A 23,915-nucleotide genomic window follows, 5' to 3' on the forward strand; every position below is an offset into this window, starting at 1 on the left:
ACACATAAAGGATTTAATTGACTTCCATCTTCAAAATGCCTCAAAATGCTATTTTTAGAATGCTTAATTGTTCCAAGACTCCTAAATTGATTATCTCAATAATTTTGTTGAAAATTAAATCAGTGACTTTAAATTTAGCAGGAATACTAATCATAGCAAACAAGAAAATTAGAATGATTTGGATTTAAACACGTAAAGGATTTAGATTGATTTCCATCTTCAAAATGCCTCAAAATGCTATTTTGAGAATGCTTAAGTGTTCTTAGACTACTAGATTGATTATCTCAATAATGTTGTTGGAAATGAAATCAGTGACCTTAAATTTAGCAGGAATACTAATCATAGCAAACAAGAAAATTAGAATGATTTGGATTTACTAACGTAAAGGATTTAGATTGATTTCCATCTTCAAAATGCCGCAATATGCTATTTTTAGAATGCTTAATTGTTCCCAGACTCCTAAATTGATTATCTAAATAATTTTGTTGAAAATGAAATCAGTGACTTTAAATTTAGCAGGAATACTAATCATAGCAAACAAGAAAATTATATTGCTTTGGACTTACACACGTTAAGAAATTAGATTGATTTTCAGCTTCAAAATGCCTCAAAATGCTATTTTTAGAATGCCTTATTGTTTCCAGACTCCTAAAGTGAAAATCTCAATAATTTTGTTGAAAATAAAAATCAGTGACCTGAAATTTAGCTGGAATAATTATAATAGCAAAAAAGAAAATTAGAATGATTTGGATTTACACACGTAAGGGATTTAGATTGGTTTCCATCTTCAAAATGCTTCAAATGCTATTTTCAGAATTCTTAATTGTTCTTAGACTACTAGATTGATTATCTCAATAATGTTGTTGAAAATGAAATCAGTGACCTGAAATTTAGCAGGATTACTAATCATAGCAAACAAGAAAATTAGAATGATTTGGATTTACACACGTAAAGGATTTAGATTGATTTCCATCTTCAAAATGCCTCAAAATGCTATTTTCAGAATTCTTAATTGTTCTTAGACTACTAGATTGATTATCTCAATAATGTTGTTGGAAATGAAATCAGTGACATGGAATTTAGCAGGAATAATAATCATAGGAAACAAGAAAATTAGATTGCTTTGGATTTACACACGTTAAGAAATTAGATTGATTTTCATCTTCAAAATGCCTCAAAATGCTATTTTTAGAATGCCTTATTGTTCCCAGACTCCTAAATTGATTATCTCAATAATGTTGTTGGAAATGAAATCAGTGACCTGAAATTTAGCAGGAATGCTAATCAAAGCAATTAAGAAAATTAGAATGATTTGGATTTACACACGTAAAGGAATTAGATTGATTTCCATCTTCAAAATGCCTCAAAATGCTATTTTGAGAATGCCTAATTGTTCTTAGACTACTAGATTGATTATCTCAATAATGTTGTTGGAAATGAAATCAGTGACATGGAATTTAGCAGGAATACTAATCATAGCAAACAAGAAAATTAGAATGATTTGGATTTACAAACGTAAAGGATTTAGATTGATTTCCATTTTCAAAATGCCGCAATATGCTATTTTTAGAATGCTTAATTGTTCCCAGACTCCTAAATTGATTATCTAAATAATTTTGTTGAAAATGAAATCAGTGACTTTAAATTTAGCAGGAATACTAATCATAGCAAACAAGAAAATTATATTGCTTTGGACTTACACACGTTAAGAAATTAGATTGATTTTCATCTTCAAAATGCCTCAAAATGCTATTTTTAGAATGCCTTATTGTTCCCAGACTCCTAAAGTGAAAATCTCAATAATTTTGTTGAAAATAAAAATCAGTGACCTGAAATTTAGCTGGAATAATTATAATAGCAAAAAAGAAAATTAGAATGATTTGGATTTACACACGTAAAGGATTTAGATTGGTTTCCATCTTCAAAATGCTTCAAATGCTATTTTCAGAATTCTTAATTGTTCTTAGACTACTAGATTGATTATCTCAATAATGTTGTTGAAAATGAAATCAGTGACCTGAAATTTAGCAGGATTACTAATCATAGCAAACAAGAAAATTAGAATGATTTGGATTTACACACGTAAAGGATTTAGATTGATTTCCATCTTCAAAATGCCTCAAAATGCTATTTTAAGAATTCTTAATTGTTCTTAGTCTACTAGATTGATTATCTCAATAATGTTGTTGGAAATGAAATCAGTGACATGGAATTTAGCAGGAATAATAATCATAGGAAACAAGAAAATTAGATTGCTTTGGATTTACACACGTTAAGAAATTAGATTGATTTTCATCTTCAAAATGCTATTTTTAGAATGCCTTATTGTTCCCAGACTCCTAAATTGATTATCTCAATAATGTTGTTGGAAATGAAATCAGTGACCTGAAATTTAGCAGGAATGCTAATCAAAGCAATTAAGAAAATTAGAATGATTTGGATTTACACACATAAAGGAATTAGATTGATTTCCATCTTCAAAATGCCTCAAAATGCTATTTTGAGAATGCCTAATTGTTCTTAGACTACTAGATTGATTATCTCAATAATGTTGTTGGAAATGAAATCAGTGACATGGAATTTAGCAGGAATACTAATCATAGCAAACAAGAAAATTAGAATGATTTGGATTTACAAACGTAAAGGATTTAGATTGATTTCCATCTTCAAAATGCCGCAATATGCTATTTTTAGAATGCTTAATTGTTCCCAGACTCCTAAATTGATTATCTAAATAATTTTGTTGAAAATGAAATCAGTGACTTTAAATTTAGCAGGAATACTAATCATAGCAAACAAGAAAATTATATTGCTTTGGACTTACACACGTTAAGAAATTAGATTGATTTTCATCTTCAAAATGCCTCAAAATGCTATTTTTAGAATGCCTTATTGTTCCCAGACTCCTAAAGTGAAAATCTCAATAATTTTGTTGAAAATAAAAATCAGTGACCTGAAATTTAGCTGGAATAATTATAATAGCAAAAAAGAAAATTAGAATGATTTGGATTTACGCACGTAAAGGATTTAGATTGGTTTCCATCTTCAAAATGCTTCAAATGCTATTTTCAGAATTCTTAATTGTTCTTAGACTACTAGATTGATTATCTCAATAATGTTGTTGAAAATGAAATCAGTGACCTGAAATTTAGCAGGATTACTAATCATAGCAAACAAGAAAATTAGAATGATTTGGATTTACACACGTAAAGGATTTAGATTGATTTCCATCTTCAAAATGCCTCAAAATGCTATTTTCAGAATTCTTAATTGTTCTTAGTCTACTAGATTGATTATCTCAATAATGTTGTTGGAAATGAAATCAGTGACATGGAATTTAGCAGGAATAATAATCATAGGAAACAAGAAAATTAGATTGCTTTGGATTTACACACGTTAAGAAATTAGATTGATTTTCATCTTCAAAATGCCTCAAAATGCTATTTTTAGAATGCCTTATTGTTCCCAGACTCCTAAATTGATTATCACAATAATGTTGTTGGAAATGAAATCAGTGACCTGAAATTTAGCAGGAATGCTAATCAAAGCAATTAAGAAAATTAGAATGATTTGGATTTACACACGTAAAGGAATTAGATTGATTTCCATCTTCAAAATGCCTCAAAATGCTATTTTGAGAATGCCTAATTGTTCTTAGACTACTAGATTGATTATCTCAATAATGTTGTTGGAAATGAAATCAGTGACATGGAATTTAGCAGGAATACTAATCATAGCAAACAAGAAAATTAGAATGATTTGGATTTACAAACGTAAAGGATTTAGATTGATTTCCATCTTCAAAATGCCGCAATATGCTATTTTGAGAATGCCTAATTGTTCTTAGACTACTAGATTGATTATCTCAATAATGTTGTTGGAAATGAAATCAGTGACATGGAATTTAGCAGGAATACTAATCATAGCAAACAAGAAAATTAGAATGATTTGGATTTACAAACTCAAAGGATTTAGATTGATTTCCATCTTCAAAATGCCTCAAAATGCTATTTTGAGAATGCCTAATTGTTCTTAGACTACTAGATTGATTATCTCAATAATGTTGTTGGAAATGAAATCAGTGACATGGAATTTAGCAGGAATACTAATCATAGCAAACAAGAAAATTAGAATGATTTGGATTTACAAACGCAAAGGATTTAGATTGATTTCCATCTTCAAAATGCCGCAATATGCTATTTTTAGAATGCTTAATTGTTCCCAGACTCCTAAATTGATTATCTAAATAATTTTGTTGAAAATGAAATCAGTGACTTTAAATTTAGCAGGAATACTAATCATAGCAAACAAGAAAATTATATTGCTTTGGACTCACACACGTTAAGAAATTAGATTGATTTTCATCTTCAAAATGCCTCAAAATGCTATTTTTAGAATGCCTTATTGTTCCCAGACTCCTAAAGTGAAAATCTCAATAATTTTGTTGAAAATAAAAATCAGTGACCTGAAATTTAGCTGGAATAATTATAATAGCAAAAAAGAAAATTAGAATGATTTGGATTTACACACGTAAAGGATTTAGATTGGTTTCCATCTTCAAAATGCTTCAAATGCTATTTTCAGAATTCTTAATTGTTCTTAGACTACTAGATTGATTATCTCAATAATGTTGTTGAAAATGAAATCAGTGACCTGAAATTTAGCAGGATTACTAATCAAAGCAAACAAGAAAATTAGAATGATTTGGATTTACACACGTAAAGGATTTAGATTGATTTCCATCTTCAAAATGCCTCAAAATGCTATTTTCAGAATTCTTAATTGTTCTTAGACTACTAGATTGATTATCTCAATAATGTTGTTGGAAATGAAATCAGTGACATGGAATTTAGCAGGATTACTAATCATAGGAAACAAGAAAATTAGATTGCTTTGGATTTACACACGTTAAGAAATTAGATTGATTTTCATCTTCAAAATGCCTCAAAATGCTATTTTTAGAATGCCTTATTGTTCCCAGACTCCTAAATTGATTATCTCAATAATGTTGTTGGAAATGAAATCAGTGACCTGAAATTTAGCAGGAATGCTAATCAAAGCAATTAAGAAAATTAGAATGATTTGGATTTACACACGTAAAGGAATTAGATTGATTTCCATCTTCAAAATGCCTCAAAATGCTATTTTGAGAATGCCTAATTGTTCTTAGACTACTAGATTGATTATCTCAATAATGTTGTTGGAAAAGAAATCAGTGACATGGAATTTAGCAGGAATACTAATCATAGGAAACAAGAAAATTAGAATGATTTGGATTTAAACACGTAAAAGAATTAGATTGATTTCCATCTTCAAAATGCCTCAAAATGCTATTTTTAGAATGCCTTATTGTTCCCAGACTCCTAAATTGATTATCTCAATAATTTTGTTGAAAATGAAATCAGTGACCTAAAATTTAGCTGGAATACTAGTCATAGCAAACAAGAAAATTAGAATGCTTTGGATTTACAGGCGTAAAGGATTTAGATTGATTTCCATCTTCAAAATGTCTCAAAATGCTTTTTTTAGAATGCTTAATTGTTCCCAGACTCCTAAATTGATTATTTCAATAATTTTGTTGAAAATGAAATCAGGTACCTGAAATTTAGCAGGAATGCTAAGCCTAGCAAACAATAAAATTAGAATGATTTGGATTTACACACGTAAAGGATTTAAATTAATTTGCATTTCAAAAAAGCCTCAAAATGTTTTTTTCAGAATTTTTAATTGCTCCCAGACTCCTATATTGATTATCTCAATAATTTTGTTAGAATGAAATCAGTGACCTAACATTTAGCTGGAATTCTAGTCATAGCAAACAAGAAAATAAGAATGATTTGGATTTACAAACGTAAAGGAATTAGATTGATTTCCATCTTTTCAAAATGCCTCAAAATGCTATTTTTAGAATGTTGAATTGTTCCCAGACTCCTAAATTGATTATCTCAACTATTTTGCTGAAAATAAAATCAGTGACGTGAATTTTAGCTGGAATACTAATCATAGCAAACAAGAAAATTAGAATGACTGGGATTTACACACGTAAAAGATTTAGATTGATTTCCATCTTCAAAATACCTCAAAATGCTATTTTTGGAATGCTAAATTGTTGGCAGACTACTAAACTGAATATTTCAAGAATTTTGTTGAAAATATAATGAGTGACGTGAAATTTAGCAAGAATACTAATCATAGCAAACAAGAAAATGAGAATAATTTTGATTTACAAACCTAAAGGATTTACAATCATTTCTATTTCAAAAAGGTTTCAAAATGCTTTTTTCAGAATGTTTAGTTGTTCCCAGACTCCTAAATTGATTATCTCAATAATTTTGTTGAAAATGAAATCAGTCACCTAAAATTTAGCTGGAATACTAGTCAAAGCAAACAAGAAAATTAGAATGATTTGGATTTACACGCGTAAAGGATTTAGATTGATTTCCATCTTCAAAATGTCTCAAAATGCTTTTTTTAGAATGCTTAATTGTTCCCAGACTCCTAAATTGATTATCTGAATAATTGTGTTGAAAATGAAATCAGTCACCTAAAATTTAGCTGGAATACTAGTCAAAGCAAACAAGAAAATTAGAATGATTTGGATTTACACTCGTAAAGGAAATAGATTGATTTCCATCTTTTCAAAATGCCTCAAAATGCTATTTTTAGAATGCTTAATTGTTCCCAGACTCCTAAATTGATTATCTCAATAAATTTGCTGAAAATAAAATCAGTGACCTAACATTTAGCTGGAATACTAGTCATAGCAAACAAGAAAATTAGAATGATTTGAATTTACAAACCTAAAGGATTTGGATTAATTTCTATTTCAAAAATGCCTCAAAATGCTATTTTCAGAATGTTTAGTTGTTCCCAGACTCCTAAATTGATTATCTCAATAATTTTGCTGAAAATGAAATCAGTGACCTAACATTTAGCTGGAATACTAATCATAGCAAACAAGAAAATGAGAATAATTTGGATTTACAAACCTAAAGGATTTAGATTAATTTCTATTTAAAAAATGCATCAAAATGCTGTTTTCAGAATGTTTAATTTTTCCCAGACTCCTAAATTGATTATCTCAATAATTTTGTTGAAAATGAAATCAGTGACCTAAAATTTAGCTGGAATACTAGTCATAGCAAACAAGAAAAATAGAATGATTTGGATTTACACACGTAAATGAATTAGATTGATTTCCATCTTCAAAATGTCTCAAAATGCTTTTTTTAGAATGCTTAATTGTTCCCAGACTCCTAAATTAATTATCTGAATAATTGTGTTGAAAATGAAATCAGGTACCTGAAATTTAGCAGGAATGCTAAGCCTAGCAAACAAGAAAATTAGAATGATTTGGATTTACACACGTAAATGATTTAGATTAATTTCCATTTCAAAAAAGCCTCAAAATGTTTTTTTCAGAATGTTTAATTGTTCCCAGACTCCTAAATTGATTATCTCAATAATTTTGTTAGAATGAAATCAGTGACCTAACATTTAGCTGGAATACTAGTCATAGCAAACAAGAAAATTAGAATGATTTGGATTTACACACGTAAATGAATTAGATTGATTTCCATCTTCAAAATGCCTCAAAATGCTTTTTTTGGAATGCTAAATTGTTGGCAGACTACTAAATTGAATATTTCAAAAATTTTGTTGAAAATAAAATGAGTGACGTGAAATTTAGCAAGAATACTAATCATAGCAAACAAGAAAATGAGAATAATTTTGATTTACAAACCTAAAGGATTTAGATTAATTTCTATTTCAAAAATGCCTCAAAATGCTATTTTCAGAATGTTTAGTTGTTCCCAGACTCCTAAATTGATTATCTCAATAATTTTGTTGAAAATGAAATCAGGTACCTGAAATTTAGCAGGAATGCTAAGCCTAGCAAACAAGAAAATTAGAATGTTTTGGCTTTACACACGTAAATGATTTAGATTAATTTCCATTTCAAAAAAGCCTCAAAATGTTTTTTTCAGAATGTTTAATTGTTCCCAGACTCCTAAATTGATTATCTCAATAATTTTGCTGAAAGTAAAATCAGTGACGTGAATTTTAGCTGGAATACTAGTCAAAGCAAACAAGAAAATTAGAATGATTTGGATTTACACACGTAAAGGATTTAGATTGAATTCCATCTTCAAAATGCCTCAAAACACTATTTTCAGAATGTTTAATTGTTCCCAGACTCCTAAATTTATTATCTAAATAATTTTGTTGAAAATGAAATCAGTGACATGGAATTTAGCAGGTATACTAATCATGGCAAACAAGAAAATTAAAATTATTTTGATTTACAAACGTAAAGGATTAGGATTGACTTCCATCTTCAAAATGCCTCAAAATGCTATTTTGAGAATGCTTAATTGTTCCCAGACTCCTAAATTGATTATCGCAATAATTTTGTTGAAAATGAAATCAGTGGCCTGAAATTTAGCAGGAATATTAATCATAGCAAACAAGGAAATTAAAATAATTTGGATTTACACACGCAAAGGATTAGAATTGATATCCATCTTCAAAATGCCTCAAAATGCTATTTTGAGAATGCTTAATTGTTCCCAGACACCTAAATTGATTATCTCAATAATTTTGTTGAAAATGAAATCAGTGACTTGAAATTTAGCTGGAATACTAATCATAGCAAACAAGAAAATTAGAATGATTTGGATTTACACACATAAAGGATTAGGATTGACTTCCATCTTCAAAATGGCTCTAAATGCTATTTTGAGAATACTTAATTGTTCCCAGACACCTAAATTGATTATCTCAATAATTTTGTTGAAAATGAAATCCGTGACTTGAAATTTAGCTGGACTACTAATCATAGCGAACAAGAAAATTAGAATGATTTGGATTCAGACACGTAAAGGATTTAGATTGATTTCCATCTTCAAAATGCCGCAAAATGCTATTTTTTGAATTCTTAATTGTTGCCAGACTCTTACATTGATTATCTAAATAATTTTGTTGAAAATGAAATCAGAAAGAAGAAGTTTAGCTGGAGTACTAATCATAAGAAACAAGAAAATGAGAATGATTTGGATTTAGACACGTAAAGGGTTTAGATTGATTTCCATCTTCAAAATGCTTTCAAAAGCTATTTTTAGAATGCTTAAGTGTTCTTAGACTACTAGATTGATTATCTCAATAATGTTGTTGAAAATGAAATCAGAAAGATGAAGTTTAGCTGGAGTACTAATCATAGCAAACAAGAAATTTAGATTGATTTGGATTTACACACGTAAAGGAATTAGACTGATTTCCATCTTCAAAATGCCTCTAAATGCTATTTTGAGAATGCTTAATTGTTCTCAGACACCTAAATTGATTATCTCAATAATGTTGTTGAAAATGAAATCAGAAAGATGAAGTTTAGCTGGAGTACTAATCATAGCAAACAAGAAAATTAGAATGATTTGGATTTACAAACGTAAAGGATTAGGATTGACTTCCATCTTCAAAATGCCTCAAAATGCTATTTTTAGAATGCTTAATTGTTCCCAGACTCCTAAGTTGATTATCTAAATAATTTTGATGAAAATGAAATCAGAAAGATGAAGTTTAGCTGGAGTACTAATCATAGCAAACAAGAAAATGAGAATGATTTGGATTTAGACACGTAAAGGATTTAGATTTATTTCCATCTTCAAAATGCCTCAAAATGCTATTTTTAGTTTTCGTAATTGTTGTTACACTCCTAAATTGATTATCTCAATAATTTTTTTGAAAGTGAAATTATTAATGTGAAATTTAGCTGGAATACTGATCATAGCAAACAAGAAAATCAGAATGATTTGGATTTACACACATAAAAGATTTAGATTGAATTCCATCTTCAAAATGCCTCAAAATGCTATTTTTAGAATGCTTAATTGTTCCCAGACTCCTAAGTTGATTATCTAAATAATTTTGATGAAAATGAAATCAGAAAGATGAAGTTTAGCTGGAGTACTAATCATAGCAAACAAGAAAATGAGAATGATTTGGATTTAGACACGTAAAGGATTTAGATTTATTTCCATCTTCAAAATGCCTCAAAATGCTATTTTTAGTTTTCGTAATTGTTGTTACACTCCTAAATTGATTATCTCAATAATTTTTTTGAAAGTGAAATTATTAATGTGAAATTTAGCTGGAATACTGATCATAGCAAACAAGAAAATCAGAATGATTTGGATTTACACACATAAAAGATTTAGATTGAATTCCATCTTCAAAATGCCTCAAAATGCTATTTTTAGAATGCTTAATTGTTCCCAGACTCCTAAGTTGATTATCTAAATAATTTTGATGAAAATGAAATCAGAAAGATGAAGTTTAGCTGGAGTACTAATCATAGCAAACAAGAAAATGAGAATGATTTGGATTTAGACACGTAAAGGATTTAGATTTATTTCCATCTTCAAAATGCCTCAAAATGCTATTTTTAGTTTTCGTAATTGTTGTTACACTCCTAAATTGATTATCTCAATAATTTTTTTGAAAGTGAAATTATTAATGTGAAATTTAGCTGGAATACTGATCATAGCAAACAAGAAAATCAGAATGATTTGGATTTACACACGTAAAGGATTTAGAATGATTTCCATTTTCAAAATGCCTCAAAATGCTATCTTTAGAATGCCTTATTGCTCCCAGACTCCTAAATTGATTATCTCAATAACTTTGTTGAAAATGAAATCAGTGACCTGAAATTTAGCAGGAATACTAATCATAGAAACAAGAAAATTAGAATGATTTGGATTTACACACGTAAAGGATTTAGATTGATTTCCATCCTCAAAATGCTTCAAAATGCTATTTTTAGAATGCTTATTTGTTCCCAGACTCCTCAGTTGATTATCTAAATAAATTTGCTGAAAATGAAATCAGTGACCTAAAAATTTAGCTGGAATGCTAATCATAGCAAACAAGAAAATTAGAATGATTTGGATTTAGACACGTAAAGAATTTAGATTTATTTCCATCTTCAAAATGCCTCAAAATACTATTTTTAGTTTTCTCAATTGTTGCTAGACTCCTAAATTGATTATCTCAATACTTTTTTTTGAAAGTGAAATTATTAACGTGAAATTTAGCTGGAATACTGATCATAGCAAACAAGAAAATTAGAATGATTTGGATTTACACACGTAAAAGATTTAGATTGATTTCCATTTTCAAAATGCCTCGAAATGCTATCTTTAAAATGCCTTATTGCTCCCAGACTTCTAAATTGATTATCTCAATAATGTTGTTGAAAATGAAATCAGTGACCTGAAATTTAGCAGGAATACTAATCATAGAAACAAGAAAATTAGAATGATTTGGATTTACACACGTAAAGGATTTAGATTGATCTCCATCTTCAAACTGCTACCGAATGCTGTTTTTAGAATGTGTAATAGTTTCCAGATCTCGAGAAAATTCTTTTCTGGAATGTCGCTAAAAGCCAACTGAATGCAATTTATCTTGTATAAAAACTTATTTGTAAGCACGATAAATACCCTGATCAAATAAGCTTTGATCTCTAATGATTTTGCGCTGGGAAAGATAAGCTTCAGTTCTCGGTTTGACAGGACACTTGCAAAAGGCCACTCAATTTGTAATGAGCCGAATTTTTGCAATCACGAGGATGTAGATACAAGCCAATTTTTGATAGATTTTGTTGTTATCGTAATTGCTAAATTTAAATTCCTGAATATAGAAAAGCTTTGGGTAGAGTTGGCTACTGGAAAAAAATAAAAAGGGACAACATATTCTCTCAGGCATCGCGAGATACTGTATTCCATATTTTGGTATGCACCATTCGTTATTGATACAGTTAAATCGTTTGCTGGTAGAGGGAAGCCTACTGCATGGCAGACATGGACATTTTTCCCTTGTAGAAGTTAAGTTTTTGAGCAGGCCATTAGTGCTAGCCGACAAAGACTTTGCATTCAGGAGCAGGTCGAGGTTCATTGGTGCCCCAAGCACTCACCAATCTTTGTGCCTCCTCCTTTTACTAATGACCCAAGGTTAAGAAATGGGGAGGATGTTATTATCAGGTTTGTTAATTTTGGTTTTGAAAATAGATAGGTCATAAGAATCTGCATACAGATTGATAGAAGAAATGATAAACAGCAAGTTGACTCCAAGTTCATCACAGCACGATTTGTTCCAACAGATGAAGTAAGTGTAAGAACAGTTTTTCTCGGTATTGCAAGCAGTGAACTTGGTGATGCAGATGGTCTTCTGGACAGTTTTGTACAGTGTATGAATGATCTAAATGTGGACACGGAGAAGTTGGTTGGCGTAACAACAGAGGGAGAGGCTACAAATACTGGCAAAAGGCAAGGATTGTGGAAACTACTGAAAGACCACATTGGCAAGGATATTTTGACTGTGTGGTGTGTTTGCCACAGGTCTGACTTAGCACTGGAATCCGTACAGTCCAACGTACCTGAACTTGCTCTCTGGATGACAAATGTGCTGGCTGTTATTTCATTTTTTCGTTCACCTCCTCGAAGAACAAAGCTACTTCATAAAGAGAATGAAAACTGCCTCACTTTCCCAAAGCATTTTGAAGTTCGGTTTGCAGAACATACCCTTAATGTACTTAAAGCTGTCCTTCATAACCTGGAAGCAGCAATAAATGTTTGGACAAAGATGTGTGGTGGAACAATTTCAACAGAGAGAACTGAAAAACAAATGGCACAAGGATTTCTTAGAAAATGGGAAAAGAGATCACTGCAGTTGTGGCTTACTGCTGTCATGTATGATCTTTGCAACATCTTCAAAAGATTGCAGTTGCTGTTTCAAAAATCAAATTTGATACTCCCAGATATAATCAGTGGTGAAGATGGTGATATTGAAAGTCTAAAGCTAATGGCAGAAATTCCTAGAGGAAAAGAAGAGGACTACCATGAGGGATGTCAAGTTGTCATAAATGGTGATGAAACTAATGTTCGCCAAGCTGCAAATGCCCATCGATTTGTGACACCCAGAAGTAGAGACAAAGGCGCAATAAGAAGAGAAATTGTGCAATCTGTGAAAAATTTCCTTGAGCAAAGAATGATTGTAGAAGAAAATAATACAATCAAAGTCCCCCAAAGAGTTAATCGAAGCTGCTGGGGATCTGGCAACTCAAATGTTTGGCGAAGATCAAGTTAGTCAATTTGTATCTGATGTCTGTCAATCGTGACAATATTTGAAAAAGAATGATCACATTTCTGTAAGTGATTGTGGAAGAAGCCTTGTGACTTAAGTTATAGGCCAACAGGGCAATCATGTTCTGGATTTTACAAAATTTCGTTGTTCGCAGTTTTATCACGATTTATTATTTTCTTGATTTCTTTTTGCATCGATTACAAAAGTTTCTTAATTTTTTCTGACTGTCCAGTACTTGTTTCTTATAGCCAGTTTCTTTTGAAAAAAACGAATATATTCGCCAACGAAAAGTTATCTTGCAATTTAAGTATAACTTTCTGCTACTTTTGTTAGCTCCAGGAATTTTTGCAGCATTGCCACCATTTCTGCTTGAGGCTGTGCAATACTTTTGTTCCGTAAGTGTGAAATCCTACTTTATAAGCTGTTTTGTGCAAGAAAATGGTTTAACCAGTGCCTAGCTTTAAAAAAAATACAGATGACCGGAATAACATAGCACCGATGTATTTATTAATTTTGGCTTATTAACATAAAAACTACAAATAAAGAACTACACCCCTTTAAAAACAGACAGAGAACATGGATTCAGTTTAAATTCTTTACGAAAAGATCGTAATATTTTTGGTAGTGTTTTCATTTTCTATCAAGTTTCAAAGCGGTAACGAAAGTTGCTACCAAAAAATCGACAAGAATATTGATTGTTTACTGAATTTAATTAAAAAGACACAATCAAAGCTTTGTTACATTTTGAAGCAGCACCTTTCATTCCAAGTTACTTACATTTTATTGAAAGCTTCTTATTCGATTACATTAAGTATGATTATTAACTATTACTTCTATTACATTAACAGCTTCAACAGTTTGAGGAGATTCATTTTCCTCTATGTTTTGAGCATGAAAAAATCGCACGAGGAACATCAGAAGCATTCCCATAACAGCACATCCTCCAGCAATGAGAAAAACAAGTATATAGTTGCCAGTGACAGTATACAAGTAGCCTACAAATAAAATAAGAAAAGATAATAAAACGATAGAAACGATAAGAGAGAGATAAAAGGTACAATAGACTGAAGTAAAGCTTCACGGGAAACTGACTTGCTACGATAATAGCCATATTCCCTTTTATACACAAAGTGTAACTTCCGAAACTCCACCACCCAGAACACAATATGAACTTCCCTGGAAATTTGAATATGTATTTCACGGTAAGATGAACTTTTCACGACTTCAGAAACAGTAGAAATTTCTTCAAAAAATTAGATTTTGTTTACTATATTTTTCTTTTTTATTAGTACTAAGATCAAAATGGCTTTAAAAATTGCAAACATATTGAGACATACTTCAGCTTTTCATCTAACACTCATATGAATTTATAAGCCCTCAAAAGCCTGACCATCCAGCATTTTTTTAGAATCTATCTACATAAAAGATGAAACAGCCTCTGTTGTGTAAACAGAAAGAATTTGTTTTCACCCTAGAAATAGACTGGTAAAAATATTTTGAATAATTAAACGGCACCAAATGGACAAGCTCGACAGACATGTGCTTGCCTTTCTCATTGGCACGTTTCGATCCACAGCTGGATTTACGTATTCCAGCATTGCTTTAGCAAAGGGCATTTCAATAGTTAAATCTTTAAACATTGGATTGGTGAAATTTTTTTCCGTACAAAGAAATATTGATAAAACTTTTATACGTATTGCAGGCATTTTTGCTTACATAAATCCTTGATAAATGGAATGAAATATCACATTGTAAATGAAATTTGTTAAAGAATTATCATGCACATTATTCCATTCCAATTTATTTAAACCACATCGTATTACATCATTTATCATATGATATGATTTAATTGTTTTATAAATTCTAAATGATATAACGTTTTCATGATTCCAACATCATTCTTTAATCCCAGCCAAGACCCCTAGAAATGTTTTCTTACCTGCAACTGGGGGGCCACAAAAGGTAGCAATCCCTGTGAAGAATTGACTGATATTGTATCCTCTTTTAAATTGCTGCGTTCCTACAATTTCCTTGACAATAATTAAATTAGAGGCACTAAACATTCCTTGGGCAAAGCCAAAAACAAACGAGATTATGGCTAGGCCAAAAAACCATTTAAGAAATGGCAAAAACATTAATACTCCCATAAAAGCGGACGAAATCTGACACAAAGCCAAATTGCTCGCCACTTTCATGGCTGATAGCTTGCCAAAAGCTATTTTGCCAAAGAACTGTGCGATCGAAGCTAGGCCGGGTAAGAATGTAGCTTCAGTGTAAGGCACTGCCCGGTCAAGAGCCAAACGTACCTGAAAAAGTAGTAGTTTCAAAAAGACACATGTAGGTACATACAATTATATTAGGCATATAGAAGTAAACAGTCTATGATTCAAGATCATTAGTTGAATATTTCTTTATACCAATTCATTCAATCAATAATTTGATAGATTATTTAACTTTTTTTGTTTTTCCTCTCTCTTCACGATTTAGAATGTTTCCTCAGATTAACACATATGCTAAAAAATAATTCTTAAAAATCTTCTAAGGGTCTAGAAATTACGAAAAAAAAATCTTAGAGTAGATCTAGCAAATAAATTCCATATAAAAATCATATTTCCAAAAGAAGTTGATGGAAAGCAGCGCAAAGCTGCAAGATCAACAAATTCCACATTGAGTCAAAAGACAAAGCTCAATTGCATTCAATTTTGCCAACGCCTGCAAAAAAGCCATGAAGACGTAGGACTGTAACTTAATACTTACTATATGCACATAGTTTATGTAAACTCCAAATTTGCAACACATGGTCGACACAACATAAATCACAAATGCTTTGTTCTTATGCAGAGGTATGTTCTCAGGTTCAGATTCATTGTCGCTTTGCCTTTCATTCTCTTCACAAATCAATCCGTTGAACCAAAAGCTCTCCCCAGGCCTCTTAAACACTACCGACATTGCAATAATGAACAAGGCAACGGCGCTGCACAGCCGCATTCCTCCACCGAAGCTATATTGTTTCAAGACGAAACCAACGATAGGCGCCAAAGCTAAGCCACCAACACTGTTCCCAGATATGGCTATACTATGGGCGAGTGGCAATGTCTTCTTGAAGTACAATGGCAAAATTAGCAAAGACCCGTAATAACACAAACTCTGACCAAAAGCGAAAACAACTCCAAGCGTCAGGTAGATGATGAGGATGTTTGATGTGAATGATGACACCAGTAGGGCGACGCCTATAAATATGCCTCCAAGTAGCATTGAAAGGCGAAAGCCTATCCGATCCAAAATAACGACTGCGACAGTTGATAACATGAACAGCAAAGATGCCGGTAATGAACTCGCTAGTGCTTGGATAGAGAAGAAGAAGTTGAATATGAGTGGCATAAATTTTTACAGCTTCTTCAACATTGTTTACAACATACTAATTAAGAGGTCAATAATAATGTAGGCCAAATTATCATGAGCTTGTGCCCTGTAATCTGAGTCCAAATTTCAGCAGGGTAAGCTTAATTTTAATGTTGAAAACTCATTAAGGGGATAAGCAAAGTTTTCAGAAATGTATAATACCAAGATCATACTTAGCCTGAAAACCAGCCCATTACTCTAAAAGATTAAGCTATTTAAATAATGGGCTGGTTATCAGGCTATATAATACTCCTTTTACGCGGGAAAAAGTAACAAGATCTGCATTCCTATCGTTTTGATTACTATACTCTGTAAGATTCATGTTTTGCTGCAGGCACCAAGCAAAAGGGGGATGGGGGGCTATACCCCACCAATTTTTGCCAAAAATGCAAAAAATTACCAGTGAATTTAGCAGTCAAACCACATTTTATTCGGCTTTAGCCCCCTCCTTCTCCAAGTTTTCTCAACGCTTCGCTAAGCCTGTGCTGACCTTTCATCTTCCAGTCCGTAAACGAAACATACTGTCATTTGTCAGAATAACCCCAAGGCCTAAAATGAACAGTGGCTTTTCATATTATGATCAGGGGCTTCGCGACCGGTAGTATGGGGATGTTACACCCCAATAGTATCTCAATAGGAAATTTCAGCTTAAATACACTCAGTGCCACTACAGTGATTTAGGTATTTCAGAGATCTTCATATCTTTAAATCAATAAAGGATCAAGAAAAGGTAGTTGCTCCTTTGGTTGAATATGATATTCCTTGACATGAATGAAGGTATATAAACTAATGATTTGAAGATTTGAAGATTTCTTGTTGGCATTAATTCCAAAAATCCAGGCCTTCTTTAGGTAAATCTTTGGCTTTTGTCGAGTTGCACCTAAATTCATCACCGCTCGCATTTCAAAGCTTGGTGTTAGACAAAGTCCCACAATTGAGGGCGTTTTTCAACAAGATGAAATTCAGAAAACTAAAACAGTATTCTCTCTAATTAACGGACACTCTAAAAGGTGGAAACCTCTGATAAGCAGACAAATTTTTTTCCCGATCGTTTTCTGTTCAACTCTCATAAAAAACTTTCTTAAAAGCGGACACTTAATTAGCGGACACTGCAATTAGAGGACAATAGTTTTTGCACAAAATAGTCAATTTCGCTCCTTTTCTTTCAAATAAAGGGACATTATAAAAGAGTTAAGAGCCAGCAAACAGAAAACCTAGACGAATGAATATTTCTTCAAATATCCATTTCAAACACTTTGTCTTTTGACAATTTAGTTGGTTTTCTATAGCTTTGAGCTTCTTCACAGCCCAGTTCGCTAACTTTTCTTGTCCACGAAAGTGGTAAATTACTGGAATCTCCAGACCATATTCACCTCCACGATTCAACCTCTTTCCAATAACTTCCTCCTAGATGCTTCCGACGGAGGGGCTGTAGCCCTTCCCTGGTGCCACCACTGATTACACATTTTGAATACAAAACTCGGATCTAAAACCTTTGTATGCACGCCAATGGTCCAAAACGCGTCCGTTTCTCATGTTCTTTGACATTTTTCGACCATGCCGCTACATTTCTGAAATTGACCATCGGACACTAAAACAAACCACTGAAAAGATGATAATAACATGTCATGCTAGATGGAAAATGTTTTGGTGGTTTGATCAGCGTTTCCAAAAAACATATTTCCAATTTTTCGGATTTTTCTCTCTCTGAAAGCGAAAATTTGTCTTGGGTAATGGTCTTCAATTCTGTACCCCACTTCTTACTGAATTCGAAATTTTACACGCTCAACTTTCCAAGCACGATATTTCTGATTGTTTGGAATTTAACAAATTAAAAACTCGACTAAGCGATTTGGCTTATGCTTTTAGTGGCTCTCCCATCGACCCACTCGGATTTTCTTTTGCATAGAAACCATTTTCAAGGTCTAAAATCTCTATGGTCTAACAATGGCATCTTCATTACAAAATCCTATAAAGGGTCAGGGGGGTAATTTTAGACAAAAAGGATAACATCCAAAAAATGGAGAATATTCTCTTCGACAAGCAAAAGTTCGAAAAACTGGGTGATGTCGAAACACACAATAAAACGGCCTGGTTAGGGCTGAAACTTCAAGAACATCTTTTAGAGCTTGTCGACTCAAAAGTGTTGACTAACAAATTTACGATAAGATGAGACCCACAGGTTCACAATGACCACAATTGTCATGGCCTCCCTAAAATACACAAGCCGAATATCCAACTTAGACCCATCTTGTATATGATTGGCTCAGTATATTACGAACTGGCTAAGCGGCTTACTGAAGTTTTCGATCCTGTTCTTCAAAAAAATTCAAAACATTGCATCAAAGATTCTTTTTCTTTGCCGAGTTCATGCAAAACTTGAACATCAAAACAAAACACCCTTCATGTGTTCTTTCGACATTAGTAGTCTTTTCACTCATGTTCCTTTGAGTGAACAATCAAAATATGTGCCGATGCTTTGTACCGGATCGAGCTTGATTTTGATCGATTTTTAATTGTTTATACAAGGTAATACATTCAATAATGAAAAACTAATAACTGATTCACAATGTGCCCTGTCTAAAAACCTAAGCTAATCAACATACAATAGATAAACAAAAATTAATACATACTCTGGTTAGAAAAGAAAAAATAACAGAAGTTTAATGCTGTACAAGATTTTAGTAGCAATTCGTGCGGCACGGTTTTGCAGCTTTTGTAGCTTATCGAGCAGGGTTTCTCTACAACGACCTTACACTGAGCATCAGTTTCTGAAATGCGGTTCAACTTTACTTGTATACATGTTTTTATAATTTCTAATGGAAGATAATTTTTAGTTTATTTAAGTATGCCCATTGCTCTGAAAATCTTGCCTAAAGCAAAAGTTATATGTTCTCTCAACTTACGTTATAAATGAATCTGAAACCCCAAATACTTATTTGATCCAATCATTTCTAGATTGTCCTCATTTATATGGAGATTGATCACAAGATCTCCATTTTCCATATGATGTTATTCAAGTTACTCGAACATATTACCTTCCAACCAAATCTGAAGCCTTTAAGATATGAATTAACTGCTTCATTCACCTCGGCTATAGATTTTGATTAGAAGAAAATGCTTGTTTCTTCAGCATACATGGTCACTTTTGTGCTTTGCAACGCACAGAACAAATCACTTATCTATACATAAAAATATTGGTGGACCGAGGCACGATCCTTGCGGTACACCGCAGTTCACGTTTGCTATTTTTGATGTATGTCCATTTACTTTATAGCATTGCTTACGATCCTGTAAGTACGATTCAAACCAATCCAGCTCCTTTTCCTACACTCCATAATTAAAAAGCTTTTGGACGAGAATTGCATGATCTACAGTATAAAAAGCTTTATTTCAAGTTGCTTCAACCTCTTGGACAATCCTGTTTAAAGTTTCATTTTCTTTATGGGCTGAATAGAATCCACGGTTTCTTTACTAAGCGATCTTCCACAAACTGAACATACTTTTCGTTACCAAGCACAGGAGCGTCCAGAGGGTCTTTGACAACTCAATGGTCTAATTCTTTACCGGTTGTAAAATGTCGAGCTGGTCCTTTACCAAATAGATCTATGTTATAATCTCGCAGCTTTTGTTTAAGTTTTTCTATGTGCTTAACATGAAACAGCTTTCCTGCTAATGTAGACTCTTTGTCGACTGCAGATGTTTGAAGGTTTATTCTTTCTCGCAATTCCGTTTGAAGCCGTGCATTGATATGTGAGGTTATAACCCAAATATTCACTGTATTTATATCAGTACTATACCCTGATCGAAATTGACCCGCAGTTCCTTTTGTCTCGCCATTATAGATCTCAGTTATCAAATCACCATGGATCATGGAGAAATTTCCACAAGATAAATTTCCCCCATAATGTGATCAAAAAAGTAACTTCCGGTAAAATTTTTTGTCACATCTTGGATTTGAAATCTCCATAGTTGATTTAGTAGGAAAATGCAATAAAAGTTGAGATTAAGTGATTGGCTGCTTTTTCAAGAATTTTTATCAATTTTTTGAAGACGTCATCGAAAAATGTAACTTCAGGTGAAAAGGGCCCATCTTGGATTTCAAATCTTCATAGTTGATTTAGTGGGATTGTGTAATAAAATTTGAGGTTAGGCAGTTTGCTAGTTTTTTCTACAAAATTCCCTGTCCAAAAGGATTGCGTTCCTACCACCCAAAAGAGTTCCGTTAACTATGAATTTACGTGCCAGTGTGATTATTTGCAAAGCCCGATCCTCGTTCCATCTAGAAGTTTTTGGAATCTATCTACGTAAGCATGAAAAACCGCTATTGTGTAGACAGAAGGAGTTCGCTTTCATCTTATGATTAAGACTCTATTGAAAATATTTTCAATGTGCTTTCATCTGTGTAGTGGTATCATCTTGTGTCGAAGCGTCTTAATTAATCTTCACGTTAATGCGGTTTGAATAAATTTTTTTCATCAGTTTCATCAGTTTCATCAAATTCATGAGTTTCAACCGTACTGAGAAATTGAGTTGAATGTGTGAAAAGCAATTAGAGTCCTGTCGTTAAAAGCATCAGCAATCAACGTAAAACAATAAGCAATAAGTATACATTTGGGTTACTACAAATTAGGGTTAACAGAGATTTCACTAAGATCACGCCAACACATTACACCTTGCATACGAAGTCTCTTGAAACTTGTGTGGCTTTTTCTATGCAAAGAAAACTCCTGGGGTCTACCCTTTGTTCAGCAGCAGATATTAGGGGGATAGAGGTTGGTGAAAGACCCCCTAAGTGTTTCCAATCAGTGGGTTCCAGACAAAACTATAACTGTAAAAGACGGTCGTTTTTACAGCTCTTGGACCAGATGTAGGTAGAAGAGAATGTTGTTCTATCGAACAGCGTGAAAAATTTGCCAAAGAGTTAAGACAGATAATTGAAAGAGCTAGTCCTAACCAATATGTGTAGCTCTCTTTTGGTCGTCCTGCAACTCTGCGAAAAACATAGAGGAGTGGCAGGGAAGGACTCTCGGAAAAGCTAAACTGTAAAATTCCGAATGTTTTCCCCCCGACAAGAAGCCCGATACTTTTAGTTAGAATCTATCATAAAACCACAATTTTATCCTTTCAACACGAATACACGTCAACATCATTACTGAAACAGAATACAAGGACAACGAATTCTATTCTTTAAATTCTTGAGTGTATTTTTTAGATTTAGTTTGTAATGCTTTTACCTAGTTCATATATACAGGGTTATCTTGGTTCCTTCTTATTGAGTCTCCTGGAGCTATTCTAGCGTCACCAGATTGCAAGTTTTGATGCTTCAAAAACTTAAGCTCTCTGTTAAAAGGGGGCTGTTTCAGGCATGTCAGGATACAAAAGGGAGCGTCCTAACTACTTGGTAAATGAAGAAAGTAAGGTTATTTGATAAAACGAAGGAAACAGGTAGAAAATCGGTCCTATGTCATTCTATCTAATCAGAAGTTTTGTTTCCTTTATATAGTTTTGAAATGGCTATGAAAACCCTAGATTTCTGGGACAAACATCTTTTTAGTAAAAGTTATCGAAGAAAGCCCCACCTTCCTATGCCCGATTCAAGTCAGTTGAAAGAAAGATGTTGCTCACCTATCGAAGCATTGCTCGCGTCAAATTCTTTCTGCATTGATACATAAATGGTCCCAAATGTACGGTTGAAGCCATATCCTGTAAATTGAATCAAAAATGCAAATCCACAAACAAGATAACGGAATTTACTACTTTCAACTTCTTCTTCTTCAACTCTGTCCATCTTTTTGTGAAAATGATTCCAATATGACTTGATCAATAAAAAATTCTCCAGGCACCCGATTCAAACAGCACGAAAAAAAATTACCATACAAATAAAGCCAGATCAGTCACGCAACTGTTACTACTGTCTTTGCTCTTATTGGATATAAAGCACCACTACGCTTATTCTGAATCTAAAGCCTCGCGCTCCGTGAACATCTGGTAACGATTCTCAGTAACTAGTGAACAAAGGGCATCTTTGGGAGAAGCCTGGACCCATTTAATACGAGGCATTTTGACCATGCTGATTGCGAATCTGGTTGATTCTAAGCGAATTGTCCAAGTTCAGGTGCGTATTTAGAATTGCGCTATCTAAAGTCTACAAAATTCTTCAAAGAACGCCCCTGGAACAGCATTCGACTATTCTCTTTTGACAATATGACGTCATCATGGTTTCATAATCGAGAAAATTCACATTATATGTTTTCTTTTGATGTTCCCCTTTGATGTCTCTAAAATTCACCAAAAAGCATTAAAAAGATAGAGTAACAAAATAATTTCAATCCATACTCATTATTTAAATGGCTGATTAATGTCCTTTTCAGATATTGTTTCATTGCTTTACTTGAACTTAAATTTAGTAATTCAAACACTCTAAAATGACTTCCATCAATAGCTATCAAGTGAACCAAGTGATCATGAATGGTTTGATTGGAGATTTGTTGTTTCACATATGAGGTCATAATTTTTGATTACGTCACTTGTTACATATTTCCATATGTCATCAGAAGAAGTAAATTCGACATCACCTTATACCTTTATTGTAGTGTTAGACAGGACCTTACATTTAGGTTTGAAAGAAAGAAAGCTCTTAATATAAATCAACTTTTGCGAGAATTGATTGATACTACATAAGGAAGATAAGGTGACTGGAATGACCTTTCCTTACGAGAAAATCAATCGTAGGGGCCTAGACAGTCTACATTTTATGTATTTACCGCAATACACAACGATATGTTGCTCTATAGTAAGACATTTATTCAGAAAAAGCCGCTGTAATTCCTTAGGATATCACTATTGTAAGAGATAGGATAGATCAAGGGTAGGTAAAGCAGCCAGCAAGGTTGGCGATAGGAAACATTATGCAAAAACTGAACTCTTGGGATAGCCTGAAAAACAATCTAGAATATTCACAGCATCGATTAAGAACCAAGGATTTTAACATGGTGATTTGAAAGGTGTTGCAAATTCTTTAAATACGTTTTTCAAGAAGACAAAACTAAACACGGTTTAACCCTAAAACATGATCGTAAGTAATTTAATCTGAAATTTGCCAACTCGGTAGAGGCTTGGAAGAGGCGATTCATGTCGAAATTTCGGTTGTTGTTTTATTCATTTTCCTTCAGATTGGGATTGATGTTCAGCTGAGTCTTCCAGGCAACATGGACTAGTAATTCGACAAATCAGAGATGGAAACTTCAACCTGAACGCAAATCCCCATCTTGGCAACGCCGCAGCAGGCTTTTCGAAATGGAATGCTTTGGGAACTCGATGAAGATTCAGGGATGGAAACTAGATTTCAGATTTGAATGGAATGCTGA

General features: G+C 32.7%; 1 protein-coding gene across 1 annotated transcript; it reads right to left on the minus strand.

Moving 5' to 3' along the window:
* Window positions 1–13,076: 13,076 nt before the first annotated feature.
* Window positions 13,077–23,176, minus strand: LOC135696572 (monocarboxylate transporter 4-like). The gene is made up of 4 exons (XM_065216009.2): window positions 22,174–23,176; window positions 15,901–16,487; window positions 15,083–15,449; window positions 13,077–14,138 (listed from the first exon to the last, which is right to left on the minus strand). The coding sequence occupies exons 1-4, from the start codon at window positions 22,334–22,336 to the stop codon at window positions 13,951–13,953; spliced, it is 1,305 nt and encodes a 434-aa protein (XP_065072081.2). The 5' UTR covers window positions 22,337–23,176; the 3' UTR covers window positions 13,077–13,950.
* Between the last annotated feature and the right edge of the window lie 739 nt (window positions 23,177–23,915).

The sequence above is a fragment of the Rhopilema esculentum genome, chromosome 18 (assembly GCF_057945365.1).
Source record: "Rhopilema esculentum isolate cy_ngs chromosome 18, ASM5794536v1, whole genome shotgun sequence".
Lineage (NCBI taxonomy): Eukaryota > Metazoa > Cnidaria > Scyphozoa > Rhizostomeae > Rhizostomatidae > Rhopilema > Rhopilema esculentum.

Bases quoted from the DNA above. Each gene is read 5' to 3' on its own strand.
- LOC135696572 (XM_065216009.2), bottom strand. From the start codon at position 22,336: ATGGACAGAGTTGAAGAAGAAGAAGTTGAAAGTAGTAAATTCCGTTAT. The intron at 16,488-22,173 runs GTGAGCAACATC...TCTCTATCCAAG, and splicing joins CGCGAGCAATGCTTCGATAG to CACTAGCGAGTTCATTACCG. The intron at 15,450-15,900 runs GTAAGTATTAAG...CTACTTTTTCAG, and splicing joins ACATAAACTATGTGCATATA to GTACGTTTGGCTCTTGACCG.